The 25,210-nt window shown below is 34.1% G+C and overlaps 1 protein-coding gene across 2 annotated transcripts in view; it reads left to right on the top strand.

Annotated features, from left to right (window-relative positions):
• The window catches only part of EDIL3 (EGF like repeats and discoidin domains 3), a 429,598-nt gene that overhangs the window by 225,547 nt on the left and 178,841 nt on the right, over nucleotides 1–25,210 (top strand). For both annotated transcript variants that reach the window (XM_017508061.1, XM_017508053.1), the window contains one exon: nucleotides 16,580–16,693. In XM_017508061.1, the coding sequence (XP_017363550.1) occupies nucleotides 16,580–16,693 (114 nt within the window). The remainder of the gene's footprint in view (nucleotides 1–16,579; nucleotides 16,694–25,210) is intronic.

Genomic DNA, 25,210 nt, shown 5'->3' with positions numbered 1-25,210 from the left:
AGGAGACCTCTTCAAGTAGCACGGAATTACATTCCAATAAAAATATGGACATGGTAAATAAGTTTATACTTTTCCTAACAAGCAAAATTAATTAAATATTCCAGGGGAAAGAAAAGCTCTGTAAATACGAAGCATTAAATATGTCATGATTTTAAACAGTTGGTGGAATACATCAGAAGGAAGTCCATTTGACTGTATTGCTCAAACAGCCTCCAGAAAGTGCCACATTTTTAGTGCAGTCACATTTAGTGCAGTCACATTTTTTTGCTTGATTCTGCAGTAAATAACATTTAATTATTGTATGGTAAGCACTCTCATTCTTCCAAGTTTTACAACCAATTATAGAAAAGATTTTGAAGAATTGATGTAAAACTGGCATTATTGCTCCAATTCTTCATCCCTCCCTATACTCTTACCCTTTGTTTTATGACTTTTTAATCCTCCCATAAAGAGAAATATATTTTTCTCACCCCTTAACTTTAGGTTTGGCGATATGACTTGGTTTGGCCATTGAAGTGAAATGACAGTAAGTTATTTATGAGCCTAGGCCTTGCAGGTTTCATTTTCTCTTTGGAACTTCTGCCATCATCACAGCAAAGGAGTAAAAGATAGCTGGTGTACCCTCAGCTTGGATCCCTGAATGATCACACAGGGAGCTGACTTCAGCCCAAACTTCACCAAGGAACCAAGCCCAGCAGATCTTTGTCTCAGAGAAGAGCTTGGTGTAGCCCACTCTAGATCTCTTGACACAACTCACCAGCGACACTCAGATGTCTGAGAAATAAATACATGAGTATTGTATGCCATGGAGGTTTTGTGACTGTTATGTCAATTAACTGTAGCTTTAGTTGACTGGAACATGACTATAGAACAGAATATGTTGTAAAATGTAAATAAAGTTCTGATGTTAAAAAATAGTAACAATAGGATTAAGAGCCAAGAAAGGTATATGAAGAGTATTACAGCAGTCTTAATGACTAAAGCTGATGAGCAAACAGTAGGTTTAAATACATTATTTAAGAAAATTCTATAGGGAACATAAAGAAAGAGGTAGTTCTGAGGGGTTATTTTCCCATTTGTATAATGAGAAATGTTAGCTATTGGTGATTAACAGAATAAAATAAAAGCCATGAACTAAATAATTGTAGAGTCACAGAAATATGTTTGATAGATAACAAGAAGGTTCCAGTTGTGCTTATCTGTACAAAATTATAATAACCTTTGTATTTTCATAAAATATGAATTTAATATAGTATACTAGTAGTATCTACAGAGTGTTCTAAAGATTTCAAAAATACATATTTTTATATGCAGTAAAATAAATTCATCAATATGTCTTGCATCTTTTTTCTACCTGTGCATGTCTTAACAAAAATATTTTAAGTATTGCAGTACCTCAAGGTTGGATTATAGTTTGGGAAGACATTAATATCACCTCTAAATATAACTCTGTATCTTATTTAATCAAAACTAAATTAGCCCTCCTTTATTCTCTGAGATGTAGCAGAAGGAGATTTAATGAGTGTAGGAAAGTAAGATGCTGCATAAACTCAAATCTTTATACTAAGGGCCAAATTAACCAAATTAAGTGGATGAGGTTACACTTGTACTTACTATTTACTGATATTTAGTCCAATTCACAAGTCATTGAATTTTATTAAAATGAACTAAACATTTTTTCTGCATTAATTTTCTAATAGCATAACAGAGCAATGCAGTTTCTAATAAGACCCATTCCTCTCTGACAGAATAGGACCATTTATCTAAGTACTTGTTATGGAAATAGCCAATTATTTTAATCAGGTTCACTGGATACAATGGAAATTGTTGTCCGGAAGGCTTCCTTTTTCAGTGTGAAATTATGTAGTAAGTAGTTAATGGAATTGATATTTCCATCTTAGTGTATATTAAAGGAAATTAATAATGAAGATCTCCTTTAAACATATATTTTTAATAAGTTTTTAAAGTTGTATCCTTCACAGAAGCAAAGAGAACTAGAAAATCATTTCATGGTTCCTTTAGGAAAATTACAATCTCTCGAATAGATCACAGGAGTACAGAAACTATACACATCAATGTGCTTGACGAACTTCTGTCAGAAAATTTTTCTGGAAAAGAACAATTAGGGAAGGTATGGGTAACCCCAGTTATAGTTTTATATGCTTCAGATTTCTGATAATCAGTGATAACAAAAATAAATTCAACCTGAAACCAAAATTATAAGAGCAATAGGAAATCTTGCAATTATGTTAATTTTTTCCAGTTACATTAATTTTTCCCCATTTATCTTTATTTAATGCTTCTTGCAAACACTTCCTTGAGTGGTGGAAATAACCTGCAAAGTAGGAAGTAAGCTACCTTTAAAACAGTATTTTTGTCATTTTTATGAATACAGCTTCTCCTATTACTACCTTTTATTATACCACTCAGTCTCTCCAATAAGAACTGCCTCTTTTCATTTGGGCTGCGTGGTTCTCACATCAAAATAAAAGCATATTGTACAAAAACCTTTCTTTTGTGAATTTGAGGAGGCTAATGTTCCTCATTAATTTTGTGGGCCTTTTATTGTCATGGAGTGTCTGTGAGTATGTGCATGTATGTGGGTATACAGTTCTCAGTTTACAGCCAATAAAGATGTGGGTTATTAAAAATAACTTCAACATGATTCCTTTTTTAATGTTTTGTTGAAGTTTGGTTAACACAGAATAAAATACAAATATTTAAAATGTACAATGTGATATGTTTTGACATATGCGTGAACCTTTGAAACCATCATCTTACTCAAGATACTAAACATTTGCATCTCATCACCCTCAGAAGTTTCTGCCCCACTGTAATCCCTCCTTCCTGCCCCTTCAGCTTCACCCCAATCACTGATTTACTTTCTGTAATGGTAGATTAGTTGCATTTCTAGAAATTTGTATAAATAAAATCAGACACTGTGTATTCTTTTTGTCTGATTTATTTCACTCAGCATAATTATTTTGAGATCAGGTTGTCTTAAGTTTTGGGTTATTAGTATAGTAATAAAGCTGCTATAGATATCCACACAAGTCTTCGTGTGGACATCTGCCCTCATTTGTCTTGGATAAATATGTAGGGATAGAATGGCTGAATCATATAGTAGACATTTGTTTAAGTAATTGAGAAACCGTCGCATCATTTTCCAATGGATTGCATTATTTTATATCAGACCAGCAGTGTATGAGGGTTCACTTCCTCTGCATCCTCACCAACTCCATCTTTTTAATTGTAACTGTTGTAATGGTTGGGTGGTGACATCTTATTTTGATTTTAATTCGTATTACCCTAATGACAAATGATGTTGAACATCTTTGTATATGTTTATTTACCACTCTTATGTATATTTTTTCATGAACTATCAGTTCAAATATTTTGTCCACTTTTTATTGTTATTTGGTTTCTTATTATTGATTTATGAGAATTCTTTTTTTTTTTACAAAGATAATGGCAAATTTTACTTATATTAAACTTAAGAGGTTATTCTCATCAAAGATACCTAGATGACCAATAAATAGACAGTAAAAATGAGACACACACACACATAATTAAAAGAAAAAAATCATGCAGCCAGCATATATAAACAACTGCTATTAATTGATAAGGAAATAATGGAAAACACAATAGAAGCAAATGAGTAAAATCAACAGAAGAGAATTCTTTATATGTTGTACATGCAAGTCCTTCCTCTATTGTGTATTTGATTTCCAAATATGTTCTCCCAATATGTGGTTTGTCTTTTAATTCTCTTAAAATGGATTTTGGGGAGCAGAAGTTTATGGTTTTCATATAGAAAAATAGTTTTAAGTTTTACCTTGTAGTCTACAATCTATTTTGAGTGATTTTTGGTATGTAGTTCTAAGTGTGTTTTGCGCGTATTCAATTATTTCAGCATCGTTTTTTGAAAAGACTATCTACAGAATAATTTTGACATCTCTTGCAATAATGATGTGCCTTTTGTAGCTTTCTTCATGTTTCTCATTCTTGGGATTTGTTGAACTACTTAGATTTGTGTGTATAGTTTTCATCATATTTGAAAAATCTGGGCTATAATCTATTCAAATATTTTCTGCTTTCCAGGACTCCAGTCACATCTATATTAGGATAACTGTATGTGTTCCACTAATCACTGAGGCCTAGATTTTTTTCTCTATATATTTTATTCTGTATATTTTCAACTGGCATGTCTTAAAATGTCTTAAAAATTCTTTTTTGTTTTTTTGCAATGTCTAATTTGCTACTATTCCTTTCTAGCACATTTTTCACCTCACACATTGTAATTTTCATTTCTGGAAGTTCAATTTAGCTCTCTTTTTTCCCGTCTCTACTTAATATTTCCAACAGGCCGGGCATGGTGGCTCATGCCTATAATCCCAGCACTTTGGGAGGATATATATATCTCAATATATGGAATAGAGTTTTAATAACTGTTTTAATTACTTGTCTGCTAATTTTAATATATACTGTCTTTTCAACTATATCTTTTTTGTTGCATGACTGTTAATCTTGATTGGATCCCAGACAGGAATTTCATATTGCTGAGTGCTCAGTATTTTGTAGTCCTATATCTTCTCTTGAGCTTGGTTTTCTTATATAGTTAAGTTACTTGGAAATAGTTTGATTCTTCTAGGACTTGCTTATAAGATTCATTAGGTGAGACCAATCAGATATATTTAATCCAGGTTTAATTATTCCCCACAACTAAGGCAAAACCATTCTGAGGCCTCCCTGCAATGCCCCATGAAACAGTTTGCTTTCATGTCTCAGTGGTGGGAATTGGCAGTTTTCTTGGCCTAGTGTGAGCTCCAAATATTTATCCTTCTGCTCTATTCAGATGACCCTTTCCACAGGGGTTTCCTCCCATGTGGACGTGAATCCAGGCTCTGCTGAGTACCTGAGGGAGCACTGCACTGTTCAGGACTGCAGATCTCTGTGGTGGACTGTCTCTGTGTACAGTAGTTCTTTCCCCTTGGTTATTCTTTTCCTCAAACACAAGCCTCTGTGGGCTCTCCAGACTCCCAGCTCTCTCTCACTAGAGTTCATCAGGCTCTGCCTGGATTTTCCCTCCCTGTGCTGTATCCTAGGAGGGAGAGTCTTTCCTGTCTTAATTTCCAGTATGTTCAATGCTGTTGTCTCATATATTTCGTCTGAGTTTGTTGTTGTTGTTTTTATTTCAAACAAGAAGGTCTGCCTGAAAAATCTGGTCCCTTTTACTATGTCTAGGCCAGAAACAGAGTTCTCATGAATCACAATATTATCACTTTTAATGAAGAAAATATGCTGATTTGGCATATTTACCAATAAATATGAGATAAAAATATATAGAAAGTAATGGCTTGGAGACAGCCTTTTTGGCACTGAGTCGTGAGTTGGTTGCTTGAAGCACATTCTTCCATGGTGGCCTTGAGTGTAACAGATGTTTTGTTGCCTCTAGCTCTGCCAGGAACCCACAAAATATCCTATAATTAGGTAGATGAGATTCTGGAATGAGGGAAATCTAGCCACCCAGCACTTTCACCTTGATGAGGACTGAAACTCCTAGGAATTTAAAAAGGAGTCTTTTCTATATTTACCAACCACAATTTAAGTCTTTTAAGTTACAGATGTCAGTGATCTATTAGCCAAAATTTATAAAGAGTTGGTATATTAGTTTAAAAATAGTAAATGTCACCATTTTGGAAAGAAGTATATTAAGAGTATTTGTTGAATTATCCCATTAGGTGTATTAAAGTTTCCAGATGCTTTGCAGTTTTTTGAATAAATGCTGTCTTTCATTCCTCTCCAAAACAGGGCTACTCTTCTGTAGAATATTTATAAAAATTCTACCCATTTATTTATTCTGATGATAAACCCAAATGTAGAAGTATGTGTCTACAGAAAGCCTCATCAGAAATTCACCTACATTTTCCTCCAGGGCCGTAACCAAGAAACACTCTATCAAACAATATGAATATGGTTTAACTCATATAATAATATGGACAGTTATATTTGCAGTCTTTAAAGTTTGCAAGATATTTTTCTCATAAGTTACCTCATTGAATCCTTGCAGTAGCATTAGAAGTACAGTATAATTCATCATTTAGGACATCGTTTTTGTTTAATTATGCCGATAATATAAAATTTCCAAAATATCAGAATGTAGAAGCAGGAAGTATTCTTAATTTTATTATCTGAGTCTACATGCATCTGTATATGATAGTTGATTTATTAGGTTCTTTTTAAGAAATTAAATCCAGGGTTAGACAAAATTATCTTTCTGTATATACAAAATTTAACTTTGTATCAGTGCCTGTTGTTGAAATGTAACATTACTTACAAGCTTTCAGTGGTTAGATGTTTTTAGTGTAAGTTGTTGGATTTTTATTTTTTTAAGTTAAGGTCATTGAAGAAAAAAATGTAATTTAACTTGGTGAACTGAAGGTTTTATTTCATTCCCTTAAAAGCTCCACTTGTTAAAATGTGTCTTCAAAAGATGTATTGGTGTTAAGCCTTTCCACCCTCAACTTCCACATAAAGTAAAATAAGTGGTTACCGGCAAATTTCATATAGTTTGTATCTTTAAAAATATTATAAATTGGTGATAAGAGTGCAAATTGGCATAACCATCTTAAAATCAGTTTGCCATTATCTATTAAAGTTAAATATATGCTTTATTATGACTCAACCTTCTCATTCCTAAGTGTACCCAGAAAAGAATTCAATATACTTGTTTATCAAGAGATATGTACATGCATGTTCCCTGATGCTTTTATTTTCAACACCACCACAAATGCCGTGAGCCATAGACAGAAAAAAAGCATATGGCACATTTTACAGGAAAATACTCTACAGCAATTTCTCTATTCTGTGGTGAAAATAAACTCACTGAGGTCACCTACAACATTTTGAAAGATGCCACAAACAGAGGATCACATAATTTTTTAACTTTATAGTAATTTTTTTTACTGTAAAGTTTAAATACAGGTGAAAATAAATTTTTAAACTTTATAGTAATTTTTTTTTACTGTAAAGTTTAAATGCAGGTGAAAATAAACTGGGTATACACATTTAGATGATGAAATTATAAACTATACAGAGAGTAAGTCTGTGACTTCCATAACAAGCAGGAGATCTGTCACCTTTGTGTGGGTGGAGGGGAGATTAGGAATGAAAGTGTCACATGAAAAAGGCTTTGGACTGCTAACAGGATTCTGGTGTTTGACTTGTGGTAGTTTTTATATGGGTTGTCTGTTTACAATAATTCTTGTAATTTTACTGTTTTGTGTCCTTTTCCATATACATGCTATTTTCCAAATAATTTTACATAAGGTGAATTGTCCCCCCCTAAAAAATGACAAAATTTTTAATTCTACAGGTATGAAATATATCAACAGCCTCTAAAAAGGAAATTTTGTAACAAGTGTAACTCCTTTCATCCAAGTGTAAAGTTAAAGGATATATATAAAAGACTGTAAGAGCCAAGGAAATTCATTTTTATGTAAGCAAGTGGTTGTTGATTTCAGGAAGAAAATGAAAACAAATGCCCATTAAACCCAAGCCACTTAAGATTTTGAGGAAATTACTAAAATGAGTAAAGGGACTGGGGAAAAGTATATTCCAAGCTAACATTTTAGGACAGGAGTTTTTAATTTAGAGGAGAAATGCCAGTATTATCAACGTTTTGAGATCAAGATCCTATACCCGTCCTCCTTAGTGTATAAGATAATAACCTGAAGTCTGGTGTGAAGTGGTGGTGAAGTGGGAGTACTAATATTTCTTAATGATGGTGAAACATGTGGGTGAATAACATAGATTCTGGAGACAATTTATCTGGGTTTTAATCTCAGTTTGGCCACCTGCGTGACTCTGGGCAGCTTATTTAGACGTTCAGTTTATTGACTTCCTCATCTGTAAAACAGGCATAATAATAATAACAATTAGCTTGTAGAGGTGTTAACACATGCGAAAGGCTTAGAACAATGTTTGGTACAAAATAATAAGCTGCAAGTGGGAGGATGTGCTAATTGTTACCCATTAACTGCCACCCTGAAGTGCTGTTTGGCTACACTTGTATTATTAAACCTTACATAGAGGTAAACTGGAAAAATTGTAAATAGAATGCAAGCAACTAATTTTAATTTCAGCCAAATCCTAAGGAACATTCTTTGTCCATAATGATTTTCCACTGTAGGTAGTGTTTGTTGGGGTCTGCTGAATATACAAAATGGAAAGCATGACCATATGCTGAAAATTAAAATGCTCATAGAAAAGGGAAGAAAGAAATATGGAGAAATCACACCAAATTGACAATTCAAGAGGCGTTTCTAGATAAAAGTTTCCAGGTAAATTTGAATTTCAGATAAACAAAGATTTCCTTATAAATATGTCTCAAATATATTGCATGGACACCCTGTGTTTTTATTTGCCAAATCTGGCAACTCTAAAAATTAGGAGGTTTATATACATTTCAAACCAAGCTACGTACGTGTTTAAGCATACCAAATATGGTTATAGCCATCCTACTATGTAGTCTGAATAATGTGGACGCAACATAAATTTTCCTTCTGGCTGTTTGAATTATTTTTCCAAAATGATACCAATAATGAAATTCTAGAGTATGAGAATGAGCTTCTAAAACACAGATCTATTTAATCCCATGTCCCCTTCCACCTTTCTTGAATTCTCTATTAACTCTCCAGTATCCAAGGACTAAAGTTCAAACTCTTTAACTTGATTTATACAACCATAAAAATCTGGTTCCAGGCTGCATAGTCACCACTGTGCACAGTTATCTTCCCACGAAATCCCTGTGCATGCTTCAGAAGTTCATAGTGCTAAGTTCTCTCTGAAAATGTGTTCTTTTGTGTTTCTTCCTAATTTAATAAAGCTATAAAAACTCCTGCTCATCCTTTAAGCACCAAATGTATCAACTCCTGCAAGCAATGTTCCATATCTCCTCTAGAAAAACTAGTGCTTCTTCTATAATCTTAGTACATTTTGTACGTAATGTTCTAAAGCACATATTTCCCTATATTGTATTATAATTGTCTCCTGAGTAGAAGAATAGAAAATAAGAGATCTCTTAGAATAGGAGCTGTTTCTACTTACTGATATATCCAATTATGTATTTTAGTGCCCGATTCATGGAAAGTGCTCCTCAGAATTTTAATGAATGAATGATTGAGTGAACAAATGGTTAAAGGCAAACAATGTGAATCATACCTGTGCCTCTAATACAAAACCTATCTTACCTAGGCTGTATGGAGTTTCTGATAACTCACAATAGGAAAAACCCCAAAGTGGTTGATCAAGGTTGACTGCTAAAACTAGAGACAGCTGCAAGTGAACTAATTTGGCATACAACTGAAAGAATAGTTAATTTTAGATAAAGCATTAAAATATGCAAATGTATAAATGATAAGGAAACTAGGAAACCAGGAAATATATACCTTAGACACTTGGAGAAAGAACTATGGGACAAGGAGGAGTCACTCTTAGATCTGCATACCACTGATATGAAGAAAAATGAAATACATATTAATTGAGAAAAATAACTTTACAGAGTCAATAATGTATAACTCCATATAATTCAAAAGCACTTTTCCCTAGTGAGCTAGACTATTTCTCTAAAACTCAACATCCCCTAGTCTGCCAAACCAATTTAGTTTTGATATTTGGAGTTCCTTTGAGACACTGTGCATTTTCCTGTTATAGCCCTTGTTACTTTACATTGTAATGATTATTTCCTTGTCTGTATACTCTACTGTAAGAACTTCAGAAATGCTAGGGATTGTGAAATATTAATTGTTGCATTCTTAGTACCTAGTATGGAACTAAGGATGGATGGATGCATGGAAAGAAGGAAGAAAGGAAGGAAGGAAAGAAGTAAGTAAAGCAGGGAGGAAGGCAGGGAGGGAAAGAGGCAAGGAAAGAAGGAAAGGTGGATGGATGATGTGCTTCATAAGTCGAGGTTCTGTCTGTTCAGTGTCTGCCAACATTGGCTACCCTTAAGAGTCACTGGAATGCCTTAAAAAATATTACTGCCTTTGTCTCTCTCAAGACCATTTAAGTCAGAACCTCTAAGTGTAAGACATGAGCACTGATATGCTTTAAGAGCTCCAACTTTTAAAAGAAGCATTGCTCTAATTTCATTTTTCCTTAATAGAATCCCATTAGAAATAGGCTGGAGCACCTACCCCCAGCAAGGGACTCACTATTACAGCAAATACGTAATGATCCCAAGGTTGCTAATATTCCTGGCTCTTTCTTACCGGTTAACAAATATTTATAGCAGGGCAAGTGACTATGATACATGCCACTGAGTTAACATTCCTTGTTATGTTTTGCCCTTTTGTGAAAATGTTTACTGAAGGAGTCATCTGATTGTATTGGCTTCTGCTGTATGTTATGCATGAAGCTATATATGTGTGTGTGTGTGTGTGTGTGTGTGTGTGTGTGTGTGTGTGTGTATTTAGAGTCAGCAAATATTTGAGTTATACAGACATAACATCCCCTTGATTACCTCTTCCTTAACTCCTTCCCTGCCTCCCCTGGTTTTGGCTTTTATAATCCTTGGAATAGCTGTTTGTCTTACTGGCCAAATATCTGGGTAAATGCAAATAAAACTTTATTGGAATAATAATAGAAATAATCAGGACAAGTATTGCCTATGTACTAGTATGAGCTTTGTTAGAAAGAGGCAATGTATAAATATCTCTTGGATTTGGGGCTTTTGTTATACAACTGTTCTTGGTAAGTGAAGGTTATCAATAAGTTATAAAATGCGTATGCGTGATATATTCTGACTGAAGAATGCTGATTTTAATTAGCTACTTTAAAATGAATTACTAGTAATATAGCAGAAAGCCAGATCAAAAGGGAGTTCAAGAGCAGAAGATTTAAAATATGCTGAACTGATCACAGAAGTGACTGGGAAACAAATTATCTCAATAATTCTGATTGTGACATGATTAAGTTCAGCATCTGAGTGGAGAAATAGAATTCCTAGAAACTCATCTTAAAGAGAAATTCAGTCTTTAAAGGGAAATTGAAAGACCATAGGCTTTAGATAAGGAAAAATATAAAAGATCAAATTTTAAAAGGCAATCACTCCTGGGAGGTCTGGAGAATATTTAATAGCTAATGGGGAGCCCAGGGAAGATGTGCTGTTAAGGATCAAAAAAATAGCAGGCTCTGGAAAATAAGCTCTTGCTGACTAATTAGCAGTCAATAACAATATTGCTGGAGGAAAGACAGCCCAAGGGAAAGAAATAAAGAAGTTGAGAAATTTTGTGTTCATGAAAGAAAAAAAAAGTTGGGGGGAGGCACGGTCTATCATTGTCTCCTTTTAATATATCCAAAAAAGTGTGTTCAGCCCAAGTACCATATCCTTTGTTGATGTTTGTGGAGCCTGAATGTACTTGTTTATGAAGAGAAAATAGATTTATGGTTGAAATACATTGTCTTTGTCTTCACTAGGAGGAGTTTAGACAGATTTCTATCCCCAGAAAGATTGGATGTCCCGGTCCAAATGGCAGTCAGTATTCAAAACAGCTAAGCCATGTTGGCAAAATAAATGTGGCTAAACTATTGGGGACAGATGGCATTTTCCTAAGGAGTTCTGAGAGAACTCAAGGATGAACTGGGATAATGATGTCCCAGAAGTGAAAACTGCTGCCATCCTATTCTGCAGATTGCAAAGGTGAACCAATTGAAAACAAAATAATTAATTAGTTATTAATTAGTTTTAAAAGTCTCCAGAGGAGGAAGTTCCTGGGAATTAGACTCAAGAATTCTCTTCTTCATCTTGTCCAACTAGCAGAATCTATAATGAAGAATGAGATTACTGAATGTTTAAATATAATTCTCTGAGAAGAAGCTACACGGTTTCTGTGACAAGAAATTGTGCCCAGATGATGCATTGTTTTGAAGGCACCAATAAGGAATTAATAAATATAATTTCCATTTTGCAAACTCTTTGACAGCCTGCCTCTCCAAAATCAATTTCATGGGCTTTTGGCTATAATCTGCACAATAATGGTTCTGACAAAGATCCAGGACAAAGAAGACTAGGTGTAACTGAGCATTTCCCAGGATGCGGATGTGCATAAGGTGAACTGCCTAAGAGAGGAGTGCTCAACTTGATCTTTATATATATATATATATATATATATATATATATATATATATATATGAGTAGTTTGTCAATTAGTGGAGTAGCCTTCTCACAGTGAAATCTCCAGAGTGTGTATTTCTGTTAGGAAAAACCCAAGCCAAAGTGGGTAAATGATCTAACACATTTACAAATCTGTAATGTGAGTTACGTATGACATACCAATAAAGACTCTGAGTTATGTGTGTAAAAGCAATGATTCTGTGTAATTAGTTATAACAGAGGCAAAGAACTGGGAATACTTGTAAAGCACTTTTTTGGTTCAAAGTAATGTGTGTTTCTTTTCAGAGATATTCAACTATTTACCTTTTATTCTTTTCAGCCCTGCCTCCTCCTCCTTCTTCTCCTTCTTTCTTCTTCCATTAAAAAATCAAAACAAAATGTGATATATATATAATATAAAATTTAAAATTTCAGGAAGTAAGGATGAGTCATGAGTTTACATCTGGAAACTCAGGTACAGCTCCCATCACTGTGCCTTGGTGACACAGGAAGGTTGGCAGGAAAGTTTTATATTTTCAGGACCCAGCTGACTGTCTTGATTATAAAATCGTATTTTGAAGCTGTTTTATGAAGCAAGACCTTATACATGATATTATTATTATAAATAAACTATAAATCTGACCAAATATGGAAATTTCTACTTTATATGGGGACTTCTGTATCAATTTTTTTCTTTATTAATAAAATGGCATATCCTAGTGCTTTATTTGGAAAGGATGTGGACTTTTTCTGGGAGTGATAATGTCTTGATCTGTGACAAAGATAAATCTATGTGATTTATTGCAAACACGTTTGTTTCATTTCGTTACATTATATTCTGTGAACATTTTTTTCTAGTCTTTAATTAAACATGATTTATACAAATTGAGGTCAGTTTCCATTTAGATTGCTTGCAGTGTTAATTATAGTGCAAATAGCCTTCACTGCAGAAAGAACTGCATCATACAAATATGTAAATGCTTTTGTGTAATTTGCAACTGTTCTCTAAGCTTGTGTGTTACTGGGCATGTGCCTATGCTGAAATGTTTTGCTAACTTAGCCACTATATTAAAAATATGGATAACTTAAGATAACATGTATATTTTTATGTATTTAGATTTAAGTAGGTTTTGAGTTTTGAAAACATTGAAAAATGCACATGTAAACAATGAAAAGGTCATTCTATCACAAATTGAGCCTATCTACAAAGAATTTTAACTTTAGCAAATGCCATTCCAATTCATTCCACTTCATGTTAACCTCTGGGTAAAGGTGTTAACTGTTGATTTTTTAAGATCAGATGTCTTTAATTATAACTTGCTTTGCTGACAGTTTATAGATGGGGCCTGATGAACCTGTGGCTAGAAGGTTTAAAGGTTGATTCGTCTCAAGTATATTTACACTCACATATTTTAGTTACTACTTATTGTGTAAAGACTTGGAAGATTAAGGAAGCAAAAAAACAGCAGTATCTATGTATAACAATTATTGATTATTCTCACATTAATTATGAGAACTTCCTTCTATTAACATTACAAATCAACAAGAGCTGGGTTTGATTTTACTCATGAAGTAGTTTAATCTTAAAATGATAAAATGCATAGAGCCTCTTACATGAGACTTAAAATATATGCTGTACCTATTAACATCAAATCTTGTGTGGGCTTCTGTCCCTTCTCCTTGTGTGCGTTTCTCAAGTCCATTTTACATATGGCTTCACTGGGTTCTTCTAACATAGAAGGGTGAAGGAAATACCCTCTCATCCTTCTCATCCTGCTCCAAATGTTCATTGCCAAAAAATAAAACCCTGTTCCATCAGCCTGCACTAAGAGTTCATCATAAGCTGGTCCCTATCTACATCCTCTGACGGGATTCTAGCACTCTCCTTCATTATCTTTGCTCCAAAATACTTTACTCCTATACCTGAACACACCATCATATCATGAACATTCTTCTTCAAAGTTGTGATTCATTCTGTTTCCCTGCTTGGAAATAGACTGCCACCTCTATCACATCCTTATTAATCTTTATTAAACTTTTTCTTCTTGTCTAAGATCAAATTATCTTTTGCTTATGTGGGCTCTTCAGACATATAAGAGAATAAATTTTTGCATCTAACTTTACAAAATATGGCAATGTTTTCTCTAAGATATGAAGATATTTACCATTGACACATTCTCATCTATAACAAATTGTAGTAGAGAAGATACAGATAAAGATGTATTGAGCATGTTCCAAAGTAGCCAAACATTACTATTGTCATATGTTGAGTTGGCAACAATAAGTAGCATGGGGATTTTCATGTGGCTTTCAAAATGTTTTGCATGTTAGTCTACTATAAATATAGTCTCATTATAAGACTAAGTGAAATTTTGATAAGCACAAAGAGAGCTTAATATATTATTATATTTTGAAAAAGAAAAGAAATAACTTATACTAAATTTCTTTTCTTTCCCCTCCCTCCTTGACTGCCTCCCGCCCTCCCATCCATCCTGCATTTTTGTACAGTTTCTGTGTTTAGGAGTCTATTATACTTTTTTCCCCCCGAGACAGAGTCTGTCACCCAGGCTGGAGTGCAGTGGTGCTGTCTTGGCTCACTGCACCCTCAGCCTCCCAGGTTCAAGCGATTCTCCTGCCTCAGCCTCCTGAGTAGCTGGGATTACAGGTGAACGCCACCATTCCTGGCCAATTTTTGTATTTTTAGTAGAGATAAGGTTTCACCATGTTAGCCAGGCTGGTCTCAAACTTCTGACCTTGTGACCTGCCCACTTTGGCCTCCCAAAGTGCTGGGATTACAGGCATGAGCCACCACGCCCAGCGGAGTCTGTCATACTTTAGAGCACACAGAATTTTAGAGATATTTTAGAGATTAGCAGATTCTGATTTTATCCTACTATTTGAAATTATAAAGTACTCACATTATTTTGATTTTTTCTGAGCACAGTCATGGATTGTCTCTATTCTCAAGCTGTGATTGTCAACCAGAAACCAAAAAGGGGTGCTTTTTGAGAGAAAGTTATTACCTAAGGAAATTTAGACCAGACTTTCTGCAGCAAATGTGAGGGTAACCAACTCTGCTTTCCAGAGGTGCTACTAATTAGAAGAAAAAATGTCAAAAGAAAGGGCAAAATTGAGATTTTGGAGTACTTTTTCCTTGTTTCCTCTTAGAGATAATTTAATAATCATCTTGCTTTAAGCAGCTGTAATAACCCAAGACTTCAGAACTACCATTTGATACATTATAGGGTATCAGAAGGCAGATTACAAATCTGGAATAAAATTTTTTAGCATTGTGAACATGATTGTTTCTATTGTTCTGGTAGAAAATTTGTTAGGAAACATTTTTTTTGGGCCCCAGTTGTTTTCCAGATAGAGTATGACATTTTCAGGAATACAAAGAACAGGACAGGATAGGAACTTCATTTGTGGAGCTCATTTCATGACAAGGTGAAAGAGGTAAAGGCACATAAACAATTTCCAAGTCTTTAATACAGTTAAAAACAACACTAAACAGTTAGAGAAATGAAAGCAGATAGGGAGTTCAACTGGAGTAGTTCATAGGATGAGGAAGAGATGGGGAGTTATGTGTGCTCTCCAGCTACTGTACTAGCTCCCGCAGAATCCAACGTGGTGCTGTGATTCAAGGAAATGATTTGTGAATATCCATGACTGATATTTGATTGAATTGGTCATTGTTTCTTTTGTGTTCAAAATCAAATTTGTTTTCTCTGTCGTCCAAAATTAGCAAGGAAGAAAGTATAATTTGCTCAATGTTTTATATTTCATGTGATTTTGCATCAGATATAATAGTAGTATATCAAAGTAAGTCCCTTTAGTCATCATAACTTTAGAAATCCTTGAATGAGATTAGGAAGTGATCATCATTTACATTTATTAAACTTTGCATGTAACGAGCTTTAGCTATTAACTCTAATTTGCTTCTCATCGTATTCATCAAAGACGAACTATTTAGAAACTAAAACATCTCTGTCAGTTAGAATTTTAATGAATTAAGATGAAATGAGACAGTGTTAATTGGCAGTTGCTGCAGGGGAGGTTTCTCGATCTTGTAAGTGAAACCAGTTCATCTTTCTTTCAGGGTTAATTTGTTTGATTTAGTTCTAAGGGTACACTGAATATTTCCCCAAACTACCCATATTTATTTTTATAATGGGAGAGTGGTTTAGTTCTATTGGTCCTTCATTGGGATTCTGAATTTTATTTGAAATTGATTAAATTTAATGGTTAATAAATTGTTCATTTTTAAGGAGCATTGTATTATTGACTAAACACACACATACACACACACACACACACAAAGGAATAGCATTACTAAGACATTTGTATTTAAAATGTCTAAAACTTTCGAATACCCAATCATTTCTTCCAATAATTCTCTTCCTCTTTCCTTTCTGTTTTCCTTAGACATAAATGAATGTGAAGTTGAGCCTTGCAAAAATGGTGGGATATGTACAGATCTTGTTGCTAACTATTCCTGCGAGTGCCCAGGCGAATTTATGGGAAGAAATTGTCAATACAGTAAGTATTCACGTGTGTGTGTGTCTGTGTGTGTGTGTGTGTGTGTGTATGTACATGCATATACATTTTTATGTACATCCTCTACATTTATCTTGGAATCTGGGCCAAACTCAATATTATTTGCTCTCAGAGTGCACAATCAATTGAAATGGTACTTTTCATATTTGTTGTATGTTATTAATATGCATATATCCTCTAGGATGTCTCACTTAGTGCACAATATGTATAGAAGTGGTATCTTGTGACCTGAAAAGAATGACATTTCCTCAGATGCCCAAGTTCCAAGGATCCCATTTTGGTTTATGATTATGTATATGACTGAAATTTCTCCCACCAGAGCGACACTTTGGTTCTGAGAGTAAATTCAGGGCATTGAAACTAGAAAGACAAGGCACGCTGGCAAATGCCTGTCATCCTAGCACTTTTAGAGGCCTTGGTGGGAGGAGCCCTGGAGCTCAAGACCATCCTGGGCAACACAATGAGACCCCATATCTAAAAAATAAAATTAAATTAAATAAACCAGTCAGCCTCTATTACTAATAAAAGGTAAAAATAAAAGAGGACGCATTTGATTTTTCCCACACACCTATCAAGAATGTTCCACACTATTTATTTGTCTTACTGGAAGCCAAAGACAGTAGGGTCTTGAAATGATGTATGAAGTGACAGGGCAGGTATCCGCCCAAAGTGCTAACAAAGAGGCACAAAGCACCACTCTCCAAAAAAAAAGCTGGGAAAAAGTAGTAACAGGATTAAAGTCAATGGGATGGGGCCTATCGGGCCCAAACACATGTTAATAAGAATACTAATGATATAGCCTTATAATTGTTGGACAATTAAAGGAAAGCTCATACTGCTACTGCTTTGATGTATATTGTATGATCTGAGCACCACAACAATGTTATTCAAATTCAGAATGTAGATACAGATGAGAATTCAGATGCAGAAGCTGAGACACAGGTGGTGGTGTTTGGCCAAGCTTTCACAGCTATTTAGTGACAGAAGCCCTGCTACAGGTTTCGGATTTCCAGCTCAGTGTATTTTCCTCAAGACTGAGATACCTCTTTAAATAGACAAGTATAAGATAAATCTGAATACACAAGACATGTTCATTTTTTATCACAAACACACACACACACACACACACACCCCGCATAGTTCTTTCTCTTCAGCTATAGAGCTATAGTAAGAAATTTATTTCTCATTTTATTTTTGTTTCTTTGTCTTTGGCCATGATCTTTATAAAATAAAATAGGAAATATTGTTGAACAATTTGATATATATAAAATATGTATAAATAAAATAATGTTATAAAATGACATGCTTATTACTGTAGTCCGGACAAACTGCAGAAAATAATTAAATTCTGAATATTACAGAAACATCTCGAATTGGAAAAAAACTTTTCTAAGCTTTAAATAATTGAGGAAGGACATTGAGCATGAGTTGATGAAACAAGGTGCAGGGCACAGAAGGATGGAAAGGGAAGGCTGAGTAAGTAGGTTGACCATACAACCAAATAGACCAATAGCCACCCAACCAACTAACCTAGAAACCTTCCCATCAAGCATTCAACTAACCACCCACTAAGCTAATGCAAGCTCAGGTTCAGCTGCTCTTTGGCCTGTCACAGGAACTGCACTTGCGTCCATTTTTGTTTCACGGAGCTTGAAGGGGGCTGCTCAGTCAACACTGAAAGTTGTGCTAAAAAAACACCTCTAAGATGTCTGTGAGTGAACATCTTAATATCATGATGCACAAAAAACTGATGTCAGTGACTATTTCACCTTCATTCAGCAAAAATAGAGAATTGATACCTGAATAGAGAACCTTCCAGGAAGGAAGTTTAGCATAGTTTAAAATAGTACCTGGGTTTGAGCATGTCTAGGCAGGGTAATGCCACCTCTAACCCATAGGAGGCCTGACTAGGGTAACAATTGTCAGGAGAAACCTTCCCATTTTCCTGAAAGGAGGATTGAATGAATCATAAGAACCCTGCCTGGGGATGAGTGTCACTCTGAAGTAATGAATTAGGCTAGGAAGTGTCACCTGAGGGTGTAGATATCCTGGAAGAGGAGCCCTAGTATATGGAGCTATAAGGCATGGAGGAACCGGCGAACAGGTTGAGTTGATAGGCTGGGGATGAGGGGCTTAGGAGACAGTAAAGCTATGAAAGAGAGAGAGAGGCCCCTGCCCTGTCGTTAGTTTGTGCCTAATGTCTTCCAACCAGTTTATCATATTGTGTTAAAGAAAATCTTTGCTTTTCTTTGAATGAGCTTTATATCTATATGATATTTATATTTAAATTCAGATTCCTCTTTGAAGATGAGTATGATAGTGGTGCGCCTCCCTTAAACTGTCATGTGACCTGACATTCTAGCATTTCCTCTATTCTCTGTGCCATGACAAACGGATCAGAAACAGCCACTTAGGGAGTTCTCTAAAATATTTCCTATTGGCATGTCTGCTTTTATTTTATTGAATGTTAAGAACATATAATAAATTAAGGATCTTTATTCTCCCTATTGTGTAGGTTTCTCGGGTTATGGTTCTATTTTTTTCTGTAGCCTCTTAGAGTTTTTAGAAAATCTAGAGTAAAAAGGGGGATTCTGACACACTGATGATTTAGTTCTGCACATTGAGAACTCAGATAATTCACTTACTATGGGGCACACAGAAGCACCTTCAGGTTACAGGTGGTACCAGATCTAAGCTGCTTGAAGTTAGTATCTTGGAAGTTGTTGACATTACATAGATGATAACTCCTGTACTGGCTTCTACCCTGGAATATGATTGATAAGCTTTCTTCTGGACTTTGTGTCATGTCCAAGAGGGCAGCCTTTCCCTCATTTATTACCAGACTTACAATTTTAAACTATATATTAAGGCTGCCTTTGCCAATACAATTAAATGAAATATTTTCAAAACTGGCGATACACCACATTTTAAAAACTCAAATATATTTATTTTAAGTTAAACAATTAAAAGCAAAATGTTTTTGTTAAAGATACTGCCTTAATAAATACTACAAAAATAATTATCAATTATTTACTATAATGTATATCTTTAATTAATACAGCCATTAAGCACTTTTACACTTTTACTTTGTAAGGAATAAATTTATATCTAACTCTATTGTGACCTGTCGCAAAATTATTTGGTAATAATTATTATGCAAATCAATTACCTACTGAACATTTTCAATGACAATGAAATTACTTCATCTTAAAAATGAACTTCTAATACTAGGCAAAAAAAGTTTCCCCTAGCTTTTCCAGTAATTATCTTCTAATTATATTTATAGGGGAGTTAAATCAGAAATAAGACATATTTCTGATTTAAATAATTTCACTTTAGGCTTCTAGATGTGATCCATACAACTTATTTACTTTGGAAGATCTCAGTTCATTTTTATTTTTATTATTTATATATTACAAGGGTTTAGTTAAGTTTTATTATTTTTATATTTTACATGAAATTGCATTTCATTGATATGTGAAAATCATTTAGATGTTCCTGTAGTATTTATCACAGCATTACAGCAATTCTTCTGATGAAAGTCCTAATTTAATTCCTTTGTTCATTTTATTTATTTATTTATTTTGAGATAGAGTCTCACTCTGTCACCCAGGGTGGAGCGTAGTGGCATGATCTCAGCTGACTGAAAACCTCTGCCTTCTGGGTTCAAGCGATTCTCCTGTCTCAGCCTCCTGAGTAGCTGGCACTACAGGCGCGCACCACCATGCCTGGCTAATTTTTTTGTAATTTTAGTAGAGTTGGGGTTTTACCACTTTGGTCTGGTTCAAACTCCTGACCTCAAATGATCCACCCACTTTGGCCTAGCAAAGTACTGGGAATACAGGCATGAGCCACGGTGCACGGCCCCTCACTCCTTTTAAATGTTATAAGTGACAGTTATTTCCATAAATAGCTTGAAAAGAATATGATGATGAATTGGAATGAGAAAACTATAGATAAGTTTGTCACTTACAAACTTAACTTTGTAAGTTTAACTGAACATGATGTTAAACTAGATTAAGTGCAGTGAAAATTAATAACACTTTAGCTAACTAATGTAAAGATAACTAGAATTCTTCTCATTTATTGGACTATGTGTCTCACAATACCTGTATACATTTCCCTCCTGGGTGCTTAAATATGACATGCTTAAATTTCAGAAATGGCATTCAGATTCATTTTTATCACCAACTCTACTTTGGAAAATATAGTTATCAAGGGAGCCCTTATAATGCAACATTCCCAAACAATTATGACAAACAAACAAACAAAAAAGACTTGGGTGATTTCAGAGTGTTTTACTAAAAATGAAAGCTAAAACCTTCTAGTAAGGACTGAGAGATGTTTCCAAATATCACAGTTATCCTGTTTTTGCCAATTTAATAAAGTAATCTAGATAATTATATAGTCATTTAAGAATTCTGTCTGTGATATTATAAGGATATTAAAATAATACCTGTGAATATTTTTTTAAATGGTAAATTAACATTTTCTTATTTTGATTGTTTCAGCAGCTTTAACTCTTTTAGCCATCATTATAAATTAACTAGTATTTCCAAGCACATAAATATAGACAGTATATACTCGTGTGTGTGTGTATATGTGTGTGTGTGTGTTCTTTCTTTCTTTTTTTTTTTTTTAGACGGAATCTTGCTCTGTCTCCCAGGTGGCTAGAGTGCAGTGGTGCAATCTTGGCTCACTGCAACCTCCACCTCCCAGGTTCAAGCAATTCTCCCACCTTGTTGTCCCAAGTAGCTGGGATTACAGGTGCCTGCCACCATACCTGGGTAATTTTTATATTTTTAGCAGCAATGGCATTTCATCATGTTGGCCAGGCTGGTCTCGAACTCCTGACCTCTGGAATCCACCCGCCTCAACCTCCCAAAGTGCTGGGATTACAGGTGTGAGCCATGGTGCCTGGCCCCTATATTCTTTCTTTTGATATCAATGTGTACTACCAAGTATATTTGTTTGAATACAGAGCTTACTGAAAATTGCTAAAACATTGTATAGATAAATACATGATGAGATTTGTATTTTCGTGCTCAACATTTAATTATTACTTTTTAAAAGACAAATTTGCAAATAATGACAGGCAAATCTTTTTTGTTTACTGAACTATATCTTTTCACCAATTCATACAAGTTGATTTTAAACTTTACCATGTGCCAAGAACCTTCCTAAGTACTTTAAATATTGATTTTTTTAATCCTCTCAGCACTCTTGGTAGTAGGTACTCTTTATTACTGCTTCCACTTTACAGAGCAGACTGAGCTATTGAGTGATTAAATAATTTGCATACATTCACCTGGCTGTTGAACTTCAGAGCCTGGCTTTAATCCCAGGCATTGCATTTGCAGAGCCTGCAGCACTAAGCATGATATGATCCTGTCTCTTGTGGGGTAAAGGGATGTTGTTATTACACTGTACACATTAAAAATGCTTACACTTGACAAATGGCCTTGGCAAGTGACAGCAGCGTAAGAGGAAAGAGTGCAGGCTTTGCATTCAAATAGAACTGGAAATTTAAACATTTTCTATTTGTAACTCTATGCCCTGAGAAGTCCATTGCCCATTGTAAGCCTCAGATTCTTTATCTGCAAATGGAATTGATAATATCATTTGATGTATATATATTGATGGGCAGATTAAAGTTAATAGCATATGTAAAATACCTAGGTCATGTTGTAAATAAAGAAATAATTGCATAAATATATATATACAGGATTTTTGAGTTACTTGGAAAGAAATTAGCTTGTGTCTCACCTTTTCTTTTGTCGTAATGTGTGATTTTAAGTTTTATTATATATGCAATCAACTTGTCCTTCTTTAGTAAATGAGCATATGTCCTTGAGAACAAGCAGTGTAGAAGTCATGTATAATGCCTGCATACCATGTTTTACAGGTACATAACATTAAAAAATGCTCTGGCATTAATATAAGTTTAAATAAATGTTCTTTATCTACTCCAAATTATTATAGGAAATAGTTGCTGTGTTTTTTTAAAAAAGGCTATCATAACATATAAACCATAAACACCCAATTTGATTTATCTCTTTGTATGTTTACAGTATTGTAAGATGTCACTGCTGTTTGATCAGGTATTTTAGTGAATGACAAGCAAATGAATATTTGGAGTTGTTTTAGTGAATGACAAAAGCAGAGTGAATAATTCCAGTATTTTCTATAATAATGGTCAGAGATTATAGTTTTATACTATATAATACTAAATTCCTACTCTTCTCTATTCAGCTGTGACAAAATTAAAACATAGAGAAATTCTGATGTAAAAAAATATTTTTTTCAAAAATGGTATCTATAAGGAAGTGAAAATTTGAATGAAAGCACATGCAAGTTTTATAAGAAAACTGCCGAAGTCTGGAAGTCTGATGTTACGATATAGTGAATGTAGTCAATTATGTGATCAAATAAACTAGCCACAAATATTTACTGAGCTTTTCATAGCATAACTGTGTACAAGGTTACAAGAACATACATGAATAAATTCATTCATTCAATAAATTGTATTGCCGTCTAAAGCTGGGACAACAATGGTAATTGAAATGATTCAGTTTCTACTCTGATAGAATGTACAGATTAATGGGAGAGTAAAAAAGAATTATGTAATATTTAATGTGATAAGACATGGTAAGTACCATGAGGGCAAAAAAGAGGGAGCCTATGACAGGGAAGCCTTTCTGTTTGGAGGATTTAGGGAAGTGACATTTAAACTGAGACCATAAGAATGTATAGTAGGTACTCAAACAGAAAGAGGAGGGGGTGGTGGAGATGAGAATTTTACAAAGAGAATGATGGTATCCTCACTAATAAATAGATCCTTTGTATTTAAGAATCTTAATATGCAGTGGATGAGTTAAGATTATTATTTAACCAATATGTGATGGCGCCTTTAGTATATCTTATCTTTTAGGCCTTAACAATACAGTCATGAAATTTCATTTGGAGTTGTGATCTATCCATGGCAAACCATGTTTATATGCTAAAATTAATCTTATAAATATGTTTTTGTGCAGGGACCAGGGATTTTTAAACATCAGAATAGATTTTAACTTGTAAATGTAACAAGAAATCAAAGAGAAAAAAATAAAAATAAATATTTAATTTTAATCTTATTTTATTCCAAAGAACAAATATCTGCTCTGTTTTAGAAATTTGAACAGGGTACTATGGTAAAGACTTTTGTCTTTGAAAGCACTGTCTAATTTAATTTAAGAGTATTCTACTTTGCTTGAAGTAAAAAATAAAATAAAAATTAATCCAAAATTCTGGTGGGGCGGGAGAAGAACAGTTTGCCTCAGGCTGGTGCCTTTTGTGAACATTAAAAATAAATAAACAAATAAAGGAATTAATTATGGGTTGACATATGTTTTATATTCTAGACAAACATAAAATATTAAGTCCAAGGTGCATAGCATTTAAAAATCTGCCTATAAACATGTAGGGATACATTTACAAATAACTATAACCATATATAACTGAATATATATAATTATTTTACCTTAATTTCTCACTTCTTTTAAAAGATGTTTTCGTGAGTTAAAAAAAAAAATCCAGAATACTGTGCAAGTATATCAATAAAGAAAGAAATGATTTCAACATTACTGCAGGATGAAGTTTTTGAAACAATAAACACAAAAAATTGATTCAATAACAAAAGCAAATTGGATTTTTTGTGTCTGATGTGGAAGTTCTATCTTCAGTCAGATGCCTCTGGGTATATTTTCCAAATGTTACACAACAGTTTTGTACAGAATGTCACACTTTGAAGGTTCACCTACCATATCTTACAGTCATAATGTATTAAAGGAAAGACAAACAAGTATCTGCAAAATGCTCAAATAGACCATGTAGGACTTGTTAAATCCTTCTAACAAATTGAATCATATTCTCATTATCTGACTGTGTTGTATTTGATTGAAAATAATTACTGAAACATTCAGTAAGACCTTTTCGATTTTCCAATTATTTCAACATTTCCCTTATATGCTAAACTGTATATGTCCAGGGATTATAATTTAGCTTTGCATTTATTCTCCAGGCTAAAACTTGCTCTTACATGTTCCAGTTCAAAGACAAAGAAAGATAAAGTACTCAGACATCAAGAGAGTTACAGAATGGCCTAACTTGATTTAGTTCTCATAAAATTTAGAACTGTAGTGGATGATTGAAAAATATTGCATTTTTCTCAAACTGAAAATATCACTCTTTTCAGCTATCACTCCAACCCTCACCCTTATAAAAAGGGCAGGGAAGAACCCCAATAAAATATATACAAAACAACCCCCCCCACACACACACAAAAAAAAAAAAACTCTGTTAAGAAACTACTGGAAAAGAAGTCATCCTGGGACTAGAAAGTTGGAACATTGTTAAAATGTAATTTGTGTGACAGACATCTTCTACACATTAACATGACATTCTTGGGTACTTGGGTGAAATTTTGGGTCTGACTGTCAGAGTGAGGCTCAATTGGTTATT

The sequence above is a fragment of the Cebus imitator genome, unplaced genomic scaffold (genome assembly GCF_001604975.1).
Source record: "Cebus imitator isolate Cc_AM_T3 unplaced genomic scaffold, Cebus_imitator-1.0 Scaffold16, whole genome shotgun sequence".
Classification (NCBI taxonomy): domain Eukaryota; kingdom Metazoa; phylum Chordata; class Mammalia; order Primates; family Cebidae; genus Cebus; species Cebus imitator.
This window is presented reverse-complemented; position numbering and strand designations above follow the sequence as displayed.